Source organism: Alligator mississippiensis, chromosome 3 (assembly GCF_030867095.1).
Source record: "Alligator mississippiensis isolate rAllMis1 chromosome 3, rAllMis1, whole genome shotgun sequence".
In the NCBI taxonomy this organism is placed as follows: domain Eukaryota; kingdom Metazoa; phylum Chordata; order Crocodylia; family Alligatoridae; genus Alligator; species Alligator mississippiensis.
The window spans coordinates 155,243,915-155,262,026 of NC_081826.1; the positions used below are offsets into that span (position 1 = coordinate 155,243,915).

Consider the following 18,112-nt stretch of genomic DNA (forward strand, 5'->3'; position numbering starts at 1 on the left):
TATGTTAAAGGTTTGGGGTTTTTTTATTTAATGTACTTAACTGCTGTGCTGTGTGGATTGCTATTACAGAGAGGGTGGAGATGAGCTTTTCTCTATGACTATATGGGACAGGAGTAGGAGCAATGGCTTCAAGCTGCAGGAAGAGAAATTTAGGTTGGAGATGAGAAGGAGCTTTCTGACTATGAGGGTGGTCAAGCATTGGAGCAGACTACCTAGAGAAGTTGTGTAATCTCCATCCCTGGAAAAGTTTAGAGAAGGATCTCCACAGAGCCTGGAGTGGCAGAAGCCCTGAAGGGAGTTTGATACTGAAGATAAGTGCTTCATAATGCATGCTTTGTTTATGTTGCTGTTGTAAAGGCCACAAGATTCAGGATGGCTTAGGGAGGAGGCAGCCACAGTGAGTGCCTAGGGAAGGTGCTGTAGCTTTGTCAATTTGGGCTGTTGAAGGCTTCAGACTGTGAGGAAGAGTAGCCTGACCCTGTGGGGTCATAGCCAAGCCTCAGTGCAGAGGGAGCCACAGGCTTGGCAGATGGTGTAAAGGGGCCAAGGGCCCAGTGGACTGCAAGGAGGGTGAGACTGGACCCACAGCCTCATTAGAGATCAGCACCACATCAAGGAAGGGAGGGAGAGAAAGGAAGAGAGATCTCCTGAGCAGAGGAGGGGTTCCCAGCAAGCAAGCTGGTTGATTAAGGACAGTTTCCTACATTTATAACTCATAACATCAAGGCATGGCAGGTGATCTGAAAGAGTGCACCAGGTGGACAGAGAGGCAAGCAGGCTGAGGTAGTACCCTAGGGAACTTCAGTCCATCTGAGGCACCCCAGGCTTGCAACACTCTGTCATCCATTTCAAAGATTCCCATCAGCACCATACACAAACTGTCAGTCCATGACCAAAGTGCAAAATGGAAATGTTTTTCATAATTTGAAATAGTACAGGGAAGTTCATATATGTGAAGTACTCTAAGCCAGTAAGAAAATCACCTGCTTTTTTCCTCCCCATTCATTTACAATACACCTAAGACAGCATCTCAATAGTTAGATGGATAAAATACTTACCAGGGAAGTATGTCTGGCTTCTCTTATGCCAGATACTGCTTTCTATTGTACCATCTACTCTAGCTCAACTAGTATTACTGAGCTGGTGCAGGAATCACTGGGTGAAATTCTATGGCCTGTGTTATACAGGAGGTCAAACTAAATGAACACATCCTGGTACCTTAAAATCAATTATTTTTGTTAATAATAATAATAATAATAATTATTATTATTATTGTTATTCGTGTCTTGGGAAAAGGTCCCTAGTAGCCTCAGAAAATATTTGCAAAGCATCAATGTAATCATCCATTTCATCATTTATGATGCACTGCAAGATGTATCTTCAGTTTTTTATATAAGACCCATCCACATATGACTTATTTGTTATGAAGTTATACAATGCATTTGTCCCATCACAGAAAAAAAGGAAACCTAGATTTCCTAACACCAGAACATTTATTATTTATGGCTTGCTGCTTCCTTGATTAAAAATACCATTGGAGGCATTGTGCTGCAGGATGAGAAAATTGTTACTTTTTACATTTCCTTTCTCTGGTTAACATCTCTACTAGTCCAAGTCACACAAGAAAACTGATCCATAATCAAGCATCGTGTTTGTTCTGGTTGCATGTTACAGAATTCAAACAGATGTGTGTGAATTGGAGGTTAGCATTTCACTGAGATTAACCCCTATGTTTGAGAAAGTATTTATACAGATTTGGAAGTACCTTATTGGGAATATGTCCAAATAGAGAGGTGATTATGCAGTGGGTTCAATTTCCTGCCTTTCCACTGCAGATGAGACAGAACCACATAAGGTATGGTGGAGGTGTTAATCAGAAGAAGAAAATGGTTGTATAATGCACTTTCCATTTAACCCTTCTCAAACTGATTGGTTTTCTAGAACTCTGAGAGTTTAAATTCAGAACTGTTGAGTAAAATGTCCTTTCCCTTGACATAAGACTGTATTATGCTTGAATAATTCAATGCTGAATTAATTTCTAAACTTCAGATTTCCTAGATTTCGTGCTAGAGTTGACTGAAAATGAAACATGATGTTATTTCCTGCCCACTAAAACCAGCCATGGAAAAGGGTCTGCCATTATTTTCCTTGTGTCATGATAGTGGTGACTGAGTTATTTAGCCTTGTCAGTAAGAATACCTCCCCAGCATGGGTGTAACACAGCAATTTCTTTTAAAGTGGCAGCAATGCATATAACTAATTAAACCTCAGTTGAAATATTTTGGTTTGACTGACAAATAGGTATTTCTTTATTCTTACAGGTATGTAGAAATTCTGTTTTCAGCTTGTGACCCAATCCTGTCTTTAAAACCTCCGTACATGTTCATTCATATTGAGTCAGACAGAGTTTCATATTTGAGTAGCAAGATGAATCAGTAATTGCAGAAAAGGAATAGATGGTTTCTAAGTTGTACTGTACCCAAGCTATAAAGGTATTTACCAGATTTTAGAAGAAACTGGCATAAGTGCAATTGTTGGACCACAGGTGTAATGATTCATAGTATCATAGTGCTTAAGGTCAGAAGGGACCTAAACAGATCATCAGGTCCAACCCCCAGCCCTGGGCAGAACGGGTGCTGGGGTCATATCACCCCAGCCAAACATCTGCCCAAAGCAACAACCAAACAAGCTCAAACTGTTTTCAGCACTTCCTGGTGTTCTTCCAGCATTGCTCCAAATAGAGCACATTTTAACAATTGAATCTGAGGGTGACAAGGATATACCACATTTACTCAATGTAAGACGACCCTGAATTTAAGATGACCCCCCAATAATTAGATTCTATACATAGAAAATGTATACATGTGTTATAATTTCTCATGTATAAATTATAATTATTAGAGGGTTGTCTTTAATTCAGTTTTTCCACTGCTGCAGGGAGTCAAGCAACTTGCTTATGCCTGCCCCTATGCCACCTCTACCCCCCACCTACCCCACCACTGCTGCAGCCTCTGGCACCTGTTTCCAATCCTCCTCTGTTCCTTTCCCCTCCCTGCAGCCTTTTCTTCCCTCTTCCAGTGTTACCAAGTCTCACAAGAAGAAAAAGCTGCATTGCCTTTAAAAACAAGCACGACCGATTTCAAAAAGAGGGGAGTGAGGGTGATTATCAACCCAGCCTCTCAAAAACATTGAAATGACTTTTAAAAAAATAAGCCCAATTCCATTTATTATAAGCAGGATTGGCAACACTGCCCCCTTCCCCCTCCCCCTCTGCTCTTCCCTCCTCCTTCCCTCCCCAGCCTGTGCTCTCCACTCTCCCCCTTCCCCCCCTCAACCCTTGCTCCATGCCAGTAGGCTCCATTCCTGTTCTAGTCTGGGGCACTGAGCATGACCCCAGCTCAGCCCTGTAGCAGCCATGTGGGCTGCATGCCAGTGCTACAGGGCTGGGCTGCAGTTATACTCAGTTCTCCTGGCTGCATCTTGGACAGTGCCTGCTGGTGCAGAGCAAGGGAAAGGGTGGGAGGGAGAGGGCAAGTAGGAAGCATAGGCTACTTGCAGGTGGGGAGATGGGGGGAAGAGACTGCAGAGGGAAGATGGAAGTGTGCAAAGGTTGGGGGTGGGGGGTGGGGAGGCAGGCAGCAGTTGCAGCTATGGCCCCAACTCTGGGTAAGGGGCTGCAGCCCAAGCCACAGCAGCCAGCTGCTCCTCCCACTCAGTACTCGATTCTAAGACAAGGGGCTTCTCCTATGTTAAATGGGGTGGGGGAAACCTTAGAATCAAGTAAATATGGTAGATAACTCACTTTGGGGTCCATTCCTAACAAAAAATAAGACTCCTTGCCATGTGAACGTGAAAAGAATTACTCTTGGCCATTCCTATCTGATCATCCAGAATTAACCACAGATCCAACAGAACACCCAGGTCTCCAAATGAGTATATACATACCCTCTTAATCTAGAGAGAGATGTCATCTGTTCGCTGGCTAAATATATATGTAGTGCACAACTCGGCAAAGAATTTGTGTGTGTCCTTAATCATTTGCTAAGTAGAAATGGATTTAAGCACACACTGAAGAGTTCTGTTGAATTCATATCAAAATTTGGTTTATTTTTGCTGTTTCTGGGATCCAAACTATGCCCATCCTTTCTCAACTGTTCCCATTAAAAAGATATAGGACCATCAGGGCACCCTGGTCCATGACACAGATGATAAAGAATAGTGAAAGTGGGGAAGATGTGCCCTTTACTGGATTGATTCCTGCAGGTTCTGAGTAACCTCCAAGAAAACACTTTAAGCACATTCATTTCATTGTGATTATTTGTGTGAATAAAAGGTGCTTAAGAACACATGAACATAAGTCTTTGTAGGGACTTTCAGGTCTCAGGTTAGTAAACAATGTTTCCTTATCTTGATAGGTAATGTTTTATATATGTTTAATGCACATTCATTTGCTTTAACACTGAGGTCTGCTATACCATTGACTAGTCAAGCCACTTACATATTTTCGGCAGTAAACCTGATTGACTGTCCACTGTTAAAAATGCAGAAATTGTGATGTGGACAATATTTGGTAAGATCTGAATGGTTAATTCTAACCTTATCATTCCACAAAAGAAAAGCAGACAGAGAAGTGTAAGAGAACAACAGAATAGTCTTCTTGTGTAAAATGGACAGTGTTCATTTAATATTGTTTTATACTGAAGTATTTCTGTTACCAGTTAAATATAAAAATATTTTTTCCTCCCTAAAGCTCAAGGAAGCCTTGGACCCTGCTCTGGAGCCTGTTCTTTTGAAGCAGACCTTTGTTTCTGGTGGAAGAATGCTCATTCGCCTTGGAGATTCTGACATTGATTACGATAAAAACTTTAGGTTCTACATGATAACGAAATTACCAAATCCACACTACCTTCCAGAGGTATAATTCAGCATTCTAAACTAGTACCATACTAGTTGATCCAAAGTATTGCACATTTTCCCATTTCCAGGTCCCATTTATCTCTCAGATATTTTTTATTAAAGTTTAAAAGAGGGGAGAAAGGGGAGAAAAAACTTTCCTTTTGTTTCTTAAGTGAATGGTTTTAGCAGGAGGCTTGGTGTTCCTGCTACTTTGAGAAGGCAGGCTGCAGATGGAGCAGTCTGCAAGTACTCCAGGAGGCAATCAGGAGTCACATGACCCAAAAGGGGGCTGGGCTTACAGGATAGAAGCCCAGAGCCTGAGCTGGGATGTCAAAAACTCCTCAACAGCAAGGCTGCAGCTAGGCTCTTAGTAAACACCTAAGGTAGGGTAAGCAAGTTGGTGGTGTGGGGATTGAGACAAGAGGAGATAAGATGGTCTCATCTGGCCCAGAAACTGGGCAAGGACCCAGAAAATAGGGGCCAAGGTCAAAGAGCAGGGCCACAGCCAAATGGCCATGAGAGCAAGGAGGATCAGGGACCTGTAGGCAAAGTCAGAGACTCATAGCTCAGGAGGGGTGAGCAGGGACAGGGAGCCCAGGGCTCTCAACTGCCCTAGGAGAGAGATCAGGGCACAGGAGAGACCAATCTCATGGAGGAGCCACAGCTGGAGACTGCTAGGGCCAGGGAGCCTGGAGCTCTCTGCTGGCCTAGCAACCAGGCCAGGGTCTAGGGAAGGGGTAGACACAATATGGCCTATGGGCCAAATCCAGCCCAAAGCAGGTCCCTCATTCCCACCCTGCCCCAGGCACAGATACAACCCAGGCCATGGCACCCATGGCCAGACCCACTGCACCCAGGCAAACAGAGGGGTTGGGGTGGCATAGTGGCCAGACTCGCTTCCTGGCACCCTTTGCAGTAGCAGCTTCTTCCTGCTGCCACCACCACCAGACCCAGCCCCGCTGCCTGGGTACCCCAGCCCATCTGCCCCCACCACTGCAGCAGGACATTCGTGGGTAGGGAGTGCAGCCAGGCAGATAGGATGGAGCTGCAAATGGGTAAGGAGCAGTGTAAGGGAGAAGGATGGGTGAGTGAGGCCAGGATTATGGGGCAGGATTTCAGGGTGGTAACAATAATCCATTGCTTGCCTGTCCTGGCAGCAGGTGCCAGTTCTGCAGGTAGGGGCATGCAGGGAGCAGATTGTGGTTCTGTCCCAGGCCTTGGCCTTGCACCCAAGATCCCAGACCTGGCCCTGCCCACACGTCTTGCTCCTGGATGCAGCTTCCCATTTGCCCAGAGCCCTATCCCATCCTTTTGGCCACACACTGCCATTTCTGTACCCACCAGTCTCCATGACCCTGGGATCTCTGGGTGGTGACAGTGGAGGGGTAGGGCCCAGGGCAGAGTTGTGATCCACTCCCCTCATGCCTCTGCCTGCAGAAGTAGCACCCGTTGCAGGGGCATGGAAGCTGTGGATCATGGCTCTGCCCCAGCCCTGGCCCTGTGCTGTTACTGCCTTGTGATCCTGGCCCCATCTGCCTGTCCTGCCCTGGATCCTGCTCTCCACCTGCCAACGGCTTCATCCAAGCTGCCTAGCCTAGCACAGAGCAGTACCACTTAAGGAATTGGGGGGGGGGGGGGGGTTAGGGTGATCCAGCGCATGTTTGCTCACCAAAACTCTCTATGTGTCCCTTTGGCTCAAATAATTGCTTATTATACTATGCATAGGATCTAGATGATAAAACCTAAACATATAAATATAAAACTTTAGAAGTTTCCTCAAACTTTGCCAATAAATTATTTTTGGATAGAGCCCACCCATATGAACTTTCAGCCTGAACGGGAAGTTTTTTTAATAACTGCAATTAGAGTTTTGATGGGGAATGCTTTCTCAGGTAGACCATATCTTCACTTTGGGTTGCACTCTTATTCATAGCAAATCCCCTGATTCTCTTGTATTAACCTACACAAATGTAATGTTTAGTCATTGACTGTGTTCATTCTACAGGTGTGCATCAAGGTCACTATAATCAATTTCACTGTAACCAGATCTGGCCTTGAGGATCAGCTGTTAAGGTCTGTAACTTTTATTTTCACTATTTATCCTATGATAGCTGCTTTCAAAATGTTAAGATGATGCAAGCATAAAATGAACAAAAAAACAGAGCAATTTTCTTTCTATAAAATACCATGTCACAATCATAAATAATATAAAGAGCATGCAATTCTTGCCTCAATAAGCTTCTTTTCTGTCGCGTCCTATACTCAGATTTTTAGTATTTTAATTGTACTAGGAATCGTTCACTGTATTTCCTTGAATATAAGACAACACTGAATTTATGACAACCCTCAATAATTACATTCTATTCATGGAAAATTTATGCATTTGTTGTAATTTTCCATGTATAGAATCTAATTATTGGAGGCTCATCTTAAATCTGTCCCCTGCACCATTGCAGGCAGTGCTGGCGCACAGATTGGGGGGGGCAGTAATGGAGCAGGTAGTGGGGATGGCACACCGTAGAGCAAGTAGTGGGGGGTGGGCAGTAAGATTGGTCACCAACTGGTGGATCACGATCTACCAGTTGATCGGGGAGCCCCTGACAGTTGATTTCAGTCTGGGGGGCGCTAGCCCTCGCCAGACTGAGGTCGACTGTCAGAGGCACTGCAATTGGGAGCAGTGGGACATATGAGCGGCAGGACACACCTGGTTAGGATAAGCCATGCCCCCTGCCACCAAGTGAGTGGGGCCCCAGCCAGATTGGCTGAGTGAGGGTCAGAGCCCAGGTGGCTTGTCCAGGCACGAATTGGGGCTCCCACCGCTGCACGCACCCTGGTGGGGGCCCCAGGAGGCATGTATCCCCAATCTGTGTGGGGCAAGATGGATGCTGCTGTGGCCTGGGCTTTGTGCCCAGAGCCCCACTGCAGCTGGCCCAGGAGTGGCCCAATATCATGTGTGTCCTGCTGCTAGGCAGGCAGGGGTTGAGGCTCAGCCCATCAGCAGGAGGCACATAGCATCAAGCCACTCCTGGGCTAGCTGCAGCAGGGCTTGGGATGCAAAGCCCAGCCCACAACTGCAGCCACCTCTGCCGCACACAGATCGGGGGGGGGGGATATGCCCCCCCCCCCCAAACTCCGGGCAGCATGGATAGCTGCAGCAGCAGTGAGAGAGGGAGTGTAGCTGGAGCAGGGGCAGGCCCTGCATGGGCAGGGCATGGGTGGGCATGCAGCGTGGGAGGGAATAGGGATGGTGTCCCCGGAGCTGCATGCTGGGGCCAGGGTGGCACCAGGCTCTTTCCGGGGGGCTCGCCAAAGCTTCACCACAAGCCAGGGCCTGTTTGTGCCACAGGCCCTGGCTGCCCTGCGTGCTGGACAAAAGACACCACCATGTCATGACCCAAAGGTCTGATTTTTTTGTGTGTGCTTCGGCACTCGAATTATCCCCATGGGTTTGCAGCTTCATTGCACGGAAGATTTCTGCTGCACAGAGAACCCGCGTGCAAAGGAGAGTTCCCGCCACTTTGCAGCAGTCTTTGCAGGGTGCATTTCCTTTGCAACACAGAAATGCACGGTGCAAAGGAGTTCCCGCTTTTCGCATGCAAATTCGTGCCCCGCATTTGGCTAGTGCTAAATTATTCACACGTGGCGGCTAGCGATTGGCCTGCTAGCCGTATAAGAGGCTTGAGCAGTTTCTGCCCAAGCCGAAGAGGACTCCGCATCCATCTTGTGGGGACTCTGGGTGTGCGCGGCAGGGTAATAGAAACCCTGTGTGTTTCCCAGAGGAGTTTGGCGGCCTGATCCACCGCCCACCTCTTCCCGTCTTCGAACGGAGCCTACTAAAAGACGTACCAACGAGTTTTATGCTTGCTTGTCCTGGACATCCGGAGTTCTGTCTGCGTGGAGCCTAGCAAACTCCACGTGTGTTCGTGTTTTCTGTTGTAACCGCAACTCAAGCAAGTTCTCAGCCTGCACCGCAACCATCTCGGTGTAAGTAAACAATCTTAAAATCAACCGTTACGTGTCTGTGCCTAATTCTAGCTCGGCGCCCGCCCTCTCCGACCCGGCCTACCTGGGCTGCTGGCCACAGCCCGCGTGCAGAGCGATGAAAAGGGCCCAGGGTCTGACCCGGCCCGCGCACACCACTCTTCCACTGCAGCTTTATTGCTCTAAGCTGCCCGTCCCGAACTGGGGGCAGCCTGTTTCAGCCACACAGCTCCAGGGATGGAAGCAGGACTGGAGTGTGGCAGCTGCCTGGGAGTGTCACTGCCCAGCCTGAGCTGCCACTCCTGGGCAGCTGCCCTGCTCCAGTCCTGCTTCCATCCCCGGCGCCGCGTGGCTGACACAGGCTGCCCCCAGCTCAGGACCAGCAGCTCAAAGCAATAAAGCAGCATTGGGACAGCAGCGGTGCTTCGCAGTGGTGTCTATTATCCGGCACACAGCAGCAGCTGGCCTGGCTGGTGTGCAGATCCAGGGATATGTGCCCCTCGTGCCCTCCTGGGCTGTGTGCCCCCCCTCCCCATGCCCCCCAGACAAACCTCTCGTGGCTCTGTTCTGTGACCCACCTGTGCAGGACCTGCCCCTGATCCAACCACACTCCCTCTCTCACCACCATGGGGTCGGAGCAGATCGAGGCCCCAGTAGTGAGGGAGGGATGGGGCACAGGCAGGAGCTGGGGCTGGGGGGAGTAGGGGACAAGTAGAGGCCTGGGGGGCACATGCTCTCCGGGCCTCCGCTTGTCCCACCACCTGGCCTGGCCCGGGCTACACTCACTGGAGACCCTGCTCCTGCCTATGACCGGCTCCCTTCCTCATGGCTGGGGCCTCAATCTGCACCTACCCCCACAACCCTTTCCCCTCCCCTTGCCCCTTCCCCCACAGACTTACCTGCTGGGGGTGTGTGCACCCAATAATTTTTTCTCCCTTTGCCTTAAACTGACCCTTCCTTCCCTCCCCACAGACTGACCTCCAGGGTGGGAGAGGGGGGAGGCAGGATGGCGGCACACAGTGGATCTTGGGTTGCTTTTTAATTCAGAAAGTGATCTCTGACTTAAAAAGGTTGGAGACCACTGAAGTAAGAGGCTAGGCTGTGGGGAAGCAGGCCATTTGCCTCCTGCCATTTGTCCCCTCCCCCAACTTATCCCCCTTGTGCCTGCCCCTCAAAGCCTTAGGCCTCCATCCCTTTGCCCCCTCTGTGCTGCTTATTGCCCCCCACAGCATTGGGTCCCTACCCCCCCTTCCCTTCTCCAACTTTACTTTTCCCCCTGCAATCTCAGGCCTCCACCCCCCTTCCCACCTCCATGCCACTTCCGGCCCCCCACAGCCTTGGGTCCCTGCCACAGGCGACTGGTAGGGCGGGAATGGAAGGGCATGTGCCCCCCCCCCCAAACTGGCCCCCGACTTGGCACCACTTAGGGCAGGGCAGGTTTTTTCGTGCAGGCTGGTGGTGTTTTTGGCGGGGGCGCTACTAAGCCACAGCACAGAAGTATAGGAGTGGATATAGGGAGCAGCCAGGAGCCCAGGGCTAGCGGGGACGGGTTCTCCCCTCATCTCTCAGTGTCTCTGGGGGCCTTCTCAGCCGAGGATGTGGCCCTTGCTGCTCTGCCAAGGGGAAGCGAGTTCTGGCTGGAGCCCGGCCCTGGGAGTAGCGTGGCGGAGGCTGGGACAGAGCCTGGGGGGTAGGGGGCAAGCAACACCTTCCTGGTCATGGCCTACTCTGGGAAGAGCAGAGTGCCTCAGAGCAGTGTTCCTCCGGCCCGGGTGTGAGGCAGGCACAGTCTGGGCAGCCCCGGGGCACGGTTGGGTCCCAGCTGGTCCATGCCTCCTGCCTGGGGTGCGGGGTGCTCAGAGCAGCAGGGCAGGACCCAATGATAAGATGAGAGACTTTAACATAGAGGGAGGGGGTCCATGCTTTAATTGAGTAAATATGCTATATGAAACTCAGAATATGTATGTCAATCCTACCACCATGTCAAATAGGCTAGTTTTAAATACCATTACATATTGCCCATAATGAGCACAAAACATACCAAAATGATGTACCCAGGATTGTTTGTTTTAACAGTAAACAGCATTGTCCTGTGAGGTTCCGAGACAGAGCCAGACCTGCTTTGACATTAGAGTATGAAATATACTTCAGAAATGGGGGTTTGAATGAATGGTGTCAAGTGCATTCTTCTGCTTAAAGCAAACAATTATTTATTCTACCAATTACAAATGCAAGGTGCTACCCCTCAGACAGAATAATCAAAAATACAACTACAAAATGGGTGACACCTGGATGGGTGGTAGCACTACAGAGAAGGATCTGGGAGTCTTGGTAGATCACAGACTCAGTATGAGTCTGCAGTGTGATGTAGCTGCACAAAAGACGAATGCTGTTTTGGATGCATCAAAAGAAGCATTAGATGCAAAACACAGGAAGTGATAGTACCTTTCTACTTGGCACTGGTTAGGCCTCATCTAGAGTACTGTGTGCAGTTTTGGACTCCACATTTTAAGAAGGACTTGGAGAAGTTGCAGCAGGCAACAAAAATGATGAGGGACTTGGAAGGCAAGCTGGAGAGGTTGAAGGAGCTAGGCATATTCAGCTTACAGAAAAGGTACTTAACAGGGAATATGAAGTCTTCAAATACTTGAAAGAGCTGCCATAAAGAAAAGGAAAAACACGTTTTTCTCTTGGTGCAGAGAGAAGCATGTGGACTAATGGCTTGAAGTTGCAGCAAAGTAGGTTTAGATTGGACATCCAGAAAACATTGCTTTAACATTGAAGAAAGAAGGAGGCAGAAAAATAGACTGTCTATGGAAGTTGGGCACTCTCCATCATTGGAGTGTTCAAGAAGAGGTTGGACACGCATTGATCAGGGATGATCTATATGTGTAGCCATATCTATGCTGTACCAAGGGTATTTCCCATCCTTTTGAGCTTTGCTGGTTACCACATGGGGCTGGAAGGGAATTTTTCCCCTCCTACTGCTATAGTTTCCTCAGAAACATTGAGTGTTGGCTGCAGTCGATGCTGGGGATTTTGACTGGGGTGTGCTAGTGCTCCTTCTGGGACTTGACGTTGGACATTCCTGCTAGAGGGTATTTCCCCTCCTCTCAGAGTCAGATTGATCACTATATTTGAGGTTAGGAAGAATGATCAGATTGGTACAAACTTGTGTTTTTTTGCGTTTCTCTGTAGTGGGTGGTGTGGCCCTCTTCCTAAACCATATTTAAACAACTTTTCCAGTACTGCAGTGGTCTCCCTGCTTTACCTATGGCAGATTAGGGTGTTGTGTCTTGTGTCAGCATTGACTGTAGTTTTCTTGAGAGGTTAGCCAATGGATTTGTATGGGATGGTTTGGATAGGGATGATCCTACCTGTGGCAGGTGGTTGAACTAAATAACTTCTAGAGGTCCCTTCCAGCCCTTCTCTTCTGTTTCTATAAAATAATTCCTTTATATATATATCCATAATAAATGCATTTTAACTTTAAAATGAGTGAACGACAATATCCTATAAGTTTCTATTTCACTACATATCTGAAGTATGCACTTACTTTTAAGCATGTGCGCAATCCATTCAGGGTCAACAGAGCTATTTATGTATATGTCTTGTTTAAATGCTTTGTTCTGGGCCTCAGTTTTTGCTTTGTTCACACTCTTAAACTATACCAATCCTGTTCAGCAGTCACAACCAATGTTAACCAATATTTACCTCCAAAAGCTAATGCAGACCAAGCCATTTGCTTCATTCTTAGAACAGAAAGTATCATGGTGAAGAGTTAACAAAAAGTGATGTTTTAACTTCTATTGCAGAATTTTCCTACTTACAAACAAGTTAGATAAGTTCTATTGCTATCTTCCACCTTTGCTATTGTAATAGCTTTATCTTCCCCTACAAACTTCAGGGATGTGCACACTTTTCACATCAGAACACTAGTTCCCTCAGTCGAGCTAACCTGTACCTAGAGTAGTGTCAGGGCTTCTATAAGTTGTCCTGAGTGAATGGGAATTACATACTGTTTTCACCCACAACCTGCCCAGTAACATACTCCACCTACAGTTTTCTGCTATGTCGTGTGAATCCACAGTGTCCTGTCAGCTGGGGATCTGGCCAGTCCCTTTGTACCACTGGAATTGCTGGTCAGGATCTGATCCTAGGCTGTTTGGAAAGGTTTATGAAAATAGACTGGAGTAGGAGACAAAAAGGAGGCAAGAGCAAGCGAGGTGGAAGAGCTGTTAATCAAAAATTTGAACTTTTTTTCCTAGTGATGTTGTGCGACTGGAGAAACCTGATCTTGAGAATCAAAGAACACAGCTCATTGTACGGATCAATTCTGATAAAAATCAACTGAAAGCCATTGAAGACAAAATTCTGAAAATGTTGTTTACTTCTCAGGGAAACATATTGGACAATGAAGAACTCATCAACACACTGCAGGAATCAAAGGCAGGAGACATAATTACAATGCCTCGTTGCAATTTAAAAATGACGTATCTGACCCATGCTTTTCTTTTATCTAAACCTTCCATCATAATAATCATTCAGTGGTTTCATTTTGGTCAATGAGGCTACATTCTGTCACACATGCTCATGCTGACTTGTATTTTACTTCCCTGGGGTTAGTGGAATACAAATCTAAATGCCCACCAACAAAGATAGGGCTACAGATTGTAGCCATATGGGAATACCTGTAAAGAAAGATGCAATTTACTGTGAAATAAGGGATGAATATCTGGCTATAAAGCTTAAAATTCTTCATGTTGTCCTTAAAGTTGGCATTACAAAAGCTACCATCCAGTTTGCCAATTTTTGGTGCAGGTTTGGTTATCTCAGCTTGGTATGGAATGAGCCATTCAGAGGATGTGTCTATACAAGATGCTTCAAGCACAGTAGACTAATTCTACTGTGTGTTAGCGTGACTGGCAAAACCCACGCTAATGCACAATAGAATTAGTCTACTGCACCTTAATTAGCATCACAAAAAAATGTGCACGGGCGCTAATGTGCAGTAGTGCTGATTATGGTGCATTAACTTTAGTAATTACAGGTACTAAACTTAAGGCACCATAATTATGGCACATTAATGAACATGTAGATGTGCCCAGAATGAACTACCATTTTGTTCTTAAAAGTGGTCTTTGTAGGTCAGGTCTGAGAGACAAGAAAGTGGTGAATCTCTCAAAAGTTAATAAATTAAGCTGATACTATTAAAAGCCAGAAAATCAGACCCTGCAGTTACTTGTTATTTGCATTTAGAATTTTGGGGCAGTCTTTTACAGGTGCATGCAAATACTAAGCTTAGCATCTGGTCTTAATTTTCAGTATTCAGCATTTAGACTATTATTCCAACATAAATTTAAGCAAGCCTTTTGTTTCCCATTCCTTTCAAATCCCCAGAACCACTCAGAGTAATGAGGTTTTCTTGGCTTGTGTACAGAGATGATGATGGTCTTTAGTTATTTTTCAGATATTCTAAACACATTTATACTTTCTCTTTTTTTCTACTCAGAATTTTTAATGTAGAAAGTCTCAGAATTTCCTTTTCTTTAGAGGTAGTACTTATGTTAAAAACCTATTTCCTGTTCTTGGGTGCAAATTCATACTGTTCATCAGCATAATTCACAAAATGCAGTTCAGTACCATTGATTGGTTTAAATACTGTAAACTATCAAAGGTACCATTATTTCTCCCAAAAGTATATAGTGTCTGGAATTATAGACAGAGGCATGCCTGGACCCAGAGCTTCCTACTTGCACCAGATTAAAAAGAAGAATGAAGAACTTTTACAGAATGGTATGAAGTGATATTCATATGTCTTTGGAGCTCATGCAACCACTAGTGCTGTTATAGTGTTTCCAGCCCTCATTTTCAGAAATATCTTTCTCAAATACCTTTGAAAACATTTGTTCCAGGTTACCTCTGGTGCCATTAAAACAAGACTGAAAGAAGCAGAAACAACCGAGGAGAAGATAAATGCAGCACGTGAAAAATACCGCCCTGTTGCCACTCGTGGATCTGTCATGTACTTTGTAATTGCCAGCTTGTCAGAGATAGATCCTATGTATCAGTTTTCCTTAAAATATTTTAAACAGGTTGGTTTAATTTTTCTTTTAGGTAAGCATTGTTACTAAGATAAGCATAAAACAATTAAATGAATGTGTACAGATATGATTTTACAGTCACTATCTGAAACACTGTCAGCAAAAATATTAAGCCCCTATTCCAAAAGGAGGGTGTATCATAAACCTCTGGTAATAGTGTAATAAGCATAAGCCAAACTAACTAAGGTGATGATGATTTATTACATTGAGAGAAAATCCATTGTTTCTCATTTGATTATGATAAGGTTAGAAAATTAGTAGTTACAAAACTCCCAAGCATCGTATCAAATATTGACTTTAGGCATATACCGGCATACTTACTTGTATCCAAGACAAAGTTCTTTCCCCAATTTAACATGGGGAAAAAAGTCCTTTGTTTTTTATTTGAGTACGAGATGATGAGGGGGCGGGTGTCTGCTGTGGCTCTGGCCCTGACATGTCAGAGCCAGAGCCACAGTCACAGCCAGAGCTGCTGTGTTTCCCTGCACCTGCCTCCTACAGTCTCTTGTCTTAAATTCAGAGTCATCATGGATTTTGGTAAATGTGATACATTTACTAGTTTAAAGAAAAGCTGACTTTTTTCGAATGCTGTTCTTGCCACTGAAGCCAACAGACTTAACTTAGTGCTGAGCAGTAAACAGATCACTTTTTGCTTTGGCACTTACCAAGTTTTATAATATTTGATATAAACAATTTTTAAAGGTCACACTAGAAATCTTCAGAAGAACCCAGATCTTGTTATTATACTAATTTATTAAGCATGATGGTCATAAAAGGATGCAACTCTTTAACATTAACTTATTTTTCTAGTTTGATGGTTCTGCCATAGTGGGATTCATAGATTCATAGATGTTAGGGTCGGAAGGGACCTCAATAGATCATCGAGTCCGACCCCCTGCATAAGCAGGAAAGAGTGCTGGGTCTAGATGCCCCTAGCTAGATGCTCATCTAACCTCCTCTTGAAGACCCCCAGGGTAGGGGAGAGCACCACCTCCCTTGGGAGCCCGTTCCAGACCTTGGCCACTCGAACTGTGAAGAAGTTCTTCCTAATGTCCAATCTAAATCTGCTCTCTGCTAGCTTGTGGCCATTATTTCTTGTAACCCCCGGGGGCGCCTTGGTGAATAAATACTCACCAATTCCCTTCTGTGCCCCCGTGATGAACTTATAGGCAGCCACAAGGTCGCCTCTCAACCTTCTCTTGCGGAGGCTGAAAAGATCCAGTTTCTCTAGTCTCTCTTCGTAGGGCTTGGTCTGCAGGCCCTTAACCATACGAGTGGCCCTTCTCTGGACCCTCCCCAGGTTATCCGCATCCCTCTTGCATTGCGGTGCCCAGAATTGCACGCAGTACTCCAACTGCAGTCTGACCAGCGCCCGATAGAGGGGAAGTATCACCTCCTTGGACCTATTCGTCATGCATCTGCTGATGCACAATAAAGTGCCATTGGCTTTTTTGATGGCTTCGTCACACTGCCGACTCATGTTCATCTTGGAGTCCACTAAGACTCCAAGATCCCTTTCCACCTCTGTGCCACCCAGCAGGTCATTCCCTAGGCTGTAGGTGTGCTGGACATTTTTCCTCCCTAGGTGCAGCACTTGTTGAACATTGGTATCCTACAGAGCATTTCCCTGCAGTCCACAGCACCTTCTGTGTCATAGTAGTGAATAATTCCATGTCATAGCGAAATCAGAGCATAGTACAGTGCAAAATCAGAACATAGTAGTCTCATATAGCTTATCCTCTTGTTCGCTTCATAATTCCATGAATTACTGCTGTTGTAGAAATGTGAAATTACCGGAAGGTTGAGACTACACACAGCCTATAAGAGAACTGCCAGTTTGAAAAGTAGCATACTATATGAACAGGTTTGAGAACTACATTTCTAGTCAGTTGTATGAATTACTTGAAATATACCTATTATTAACTATTAATAACCAACTCATCTAAGCTATTATTTTCCCCCCTGCAGTTATTTAATACAACCATCGAGACATCTGAAAAGAATGATAATCTGCAGCAGCGCCTGGCAATACTGCTCAGTCAGACTCTGTATGCAACTTACATTAATGTATCTCGGGGCCTTTTTGAGGAACACAAACTCATCTACAGCTTTATGCTGTGTATTGAAATCATGCGACAGAGAGAAGAACTTACAGATGCAGAATGGAATTTTTTCCTCCGTGGAGCTGCTGGCTTAGACAAGGTGCACTTTGCACAGATTTATGACAAACAAAACTCTAAATCATTCTAGATTTTTGATTGAAAAAAGTGATTAGTAGATAGTGAAAGGAAGCTGTCTGTGTGACTGGTGACTTATTATTCCAACTTGCAAAACAGCTAATTCTTAGAAAATATTTGAGAGAATTCTTTTAGGTATTTTTCACTTATTGGCCCAATCCAGAAAAGCATTCTTATTCAGCACGGTACTTAATGCTAAAGGCTGTCAGTCATGCCTGTCAATGGGACATCAAATATGCATAAAGTTGAGTGTGTGCTTAACTGATATCCTGAAAAAAGCACTAAGGGGTAGCTTTTACATTAATATGTAACATTAATATGTAAGCATATGTTTGAATGCTTTTCTGAATGGAGTAATTATTAAATTGATTATTTTGCAGATGTCTTGCATTGAATAGTAAAATGTCTTCATATTTTTTTAATCTTTTTCCTTTTTTGTCTTGTATATTTTCACTGCTCCTTTTATCTACCCAATAGGAACGGCCATCTAAGCCTAATGTTCCCTGGCTTGAAGACACCATGTGGTATATGTGCTGTGACTTAGAGGAAATGCTCCCATGTTTTAAAGGCCTTCAGAAGGAAATAGTTTCCACGCACATTTTTATTAAAATAGGTAATTTGATAAAAAATTTAGAATGTCTCTTAGAAAGGCCTGTTCCTTTATCCCATGCTTTCCTTTCAAAGAGTATCTTCTACATGGTTTCTGCTTGTATTTTATGTAATCTTTTTTTAACATCATCAATAGTGACTCCTTCAGAGGCAACTTATTCAACCTTTTAACACACTTGTTATTGGTATAATGCCTTTTCTCCTTTTGTATAACTGTTTTTTTTCCCCATTGCTCTCATTCCTGCCCTTACTGATTTGGAGGGAGTTTGCCACCACACCTCATTG

General features: G+C 45.3%; 1 protein-coding gene across 2 annotated transcripts in view; it reads left to right on the forward strand.

Annotated features, from left to right (window-relative positions):
* DNAH6 (dynein axonemal heavy chain 6) overlaps positions 1-18,112 on the forward strand; it is a 289,163-nt gene that overhangs the window by 192,599 nt on the left and 78,452 nt on the right. For both annotated transcript variants that reach the window (XM_059724560.1, XM_059724561.1), the window contains exons 57-62: positions 4,751-4,915; positions 6,902-6,969; positions 13,146-13,326; positions 14,793-14,972; positions 16,950-17,183; positions 17,696-17,831. In XM_059724560.1, coding sequence (XP_059580543.1) covers positions 4,751-4,915; positions 6,902-6,969; positions 13,146-13,326; positions 14,793-14,972; positions 16,950-17,183; positions 17,696-17,831 — 964 coding nt within the window. The remainder of the gene's footprint in view (positions 1-4,750; positions 4,916-6,901; positions 6,970-13,145; positions 13,327-14,792; positions 14,973-16,949; positions 17,184-17,695; positions 17,832-18,112) is intronic.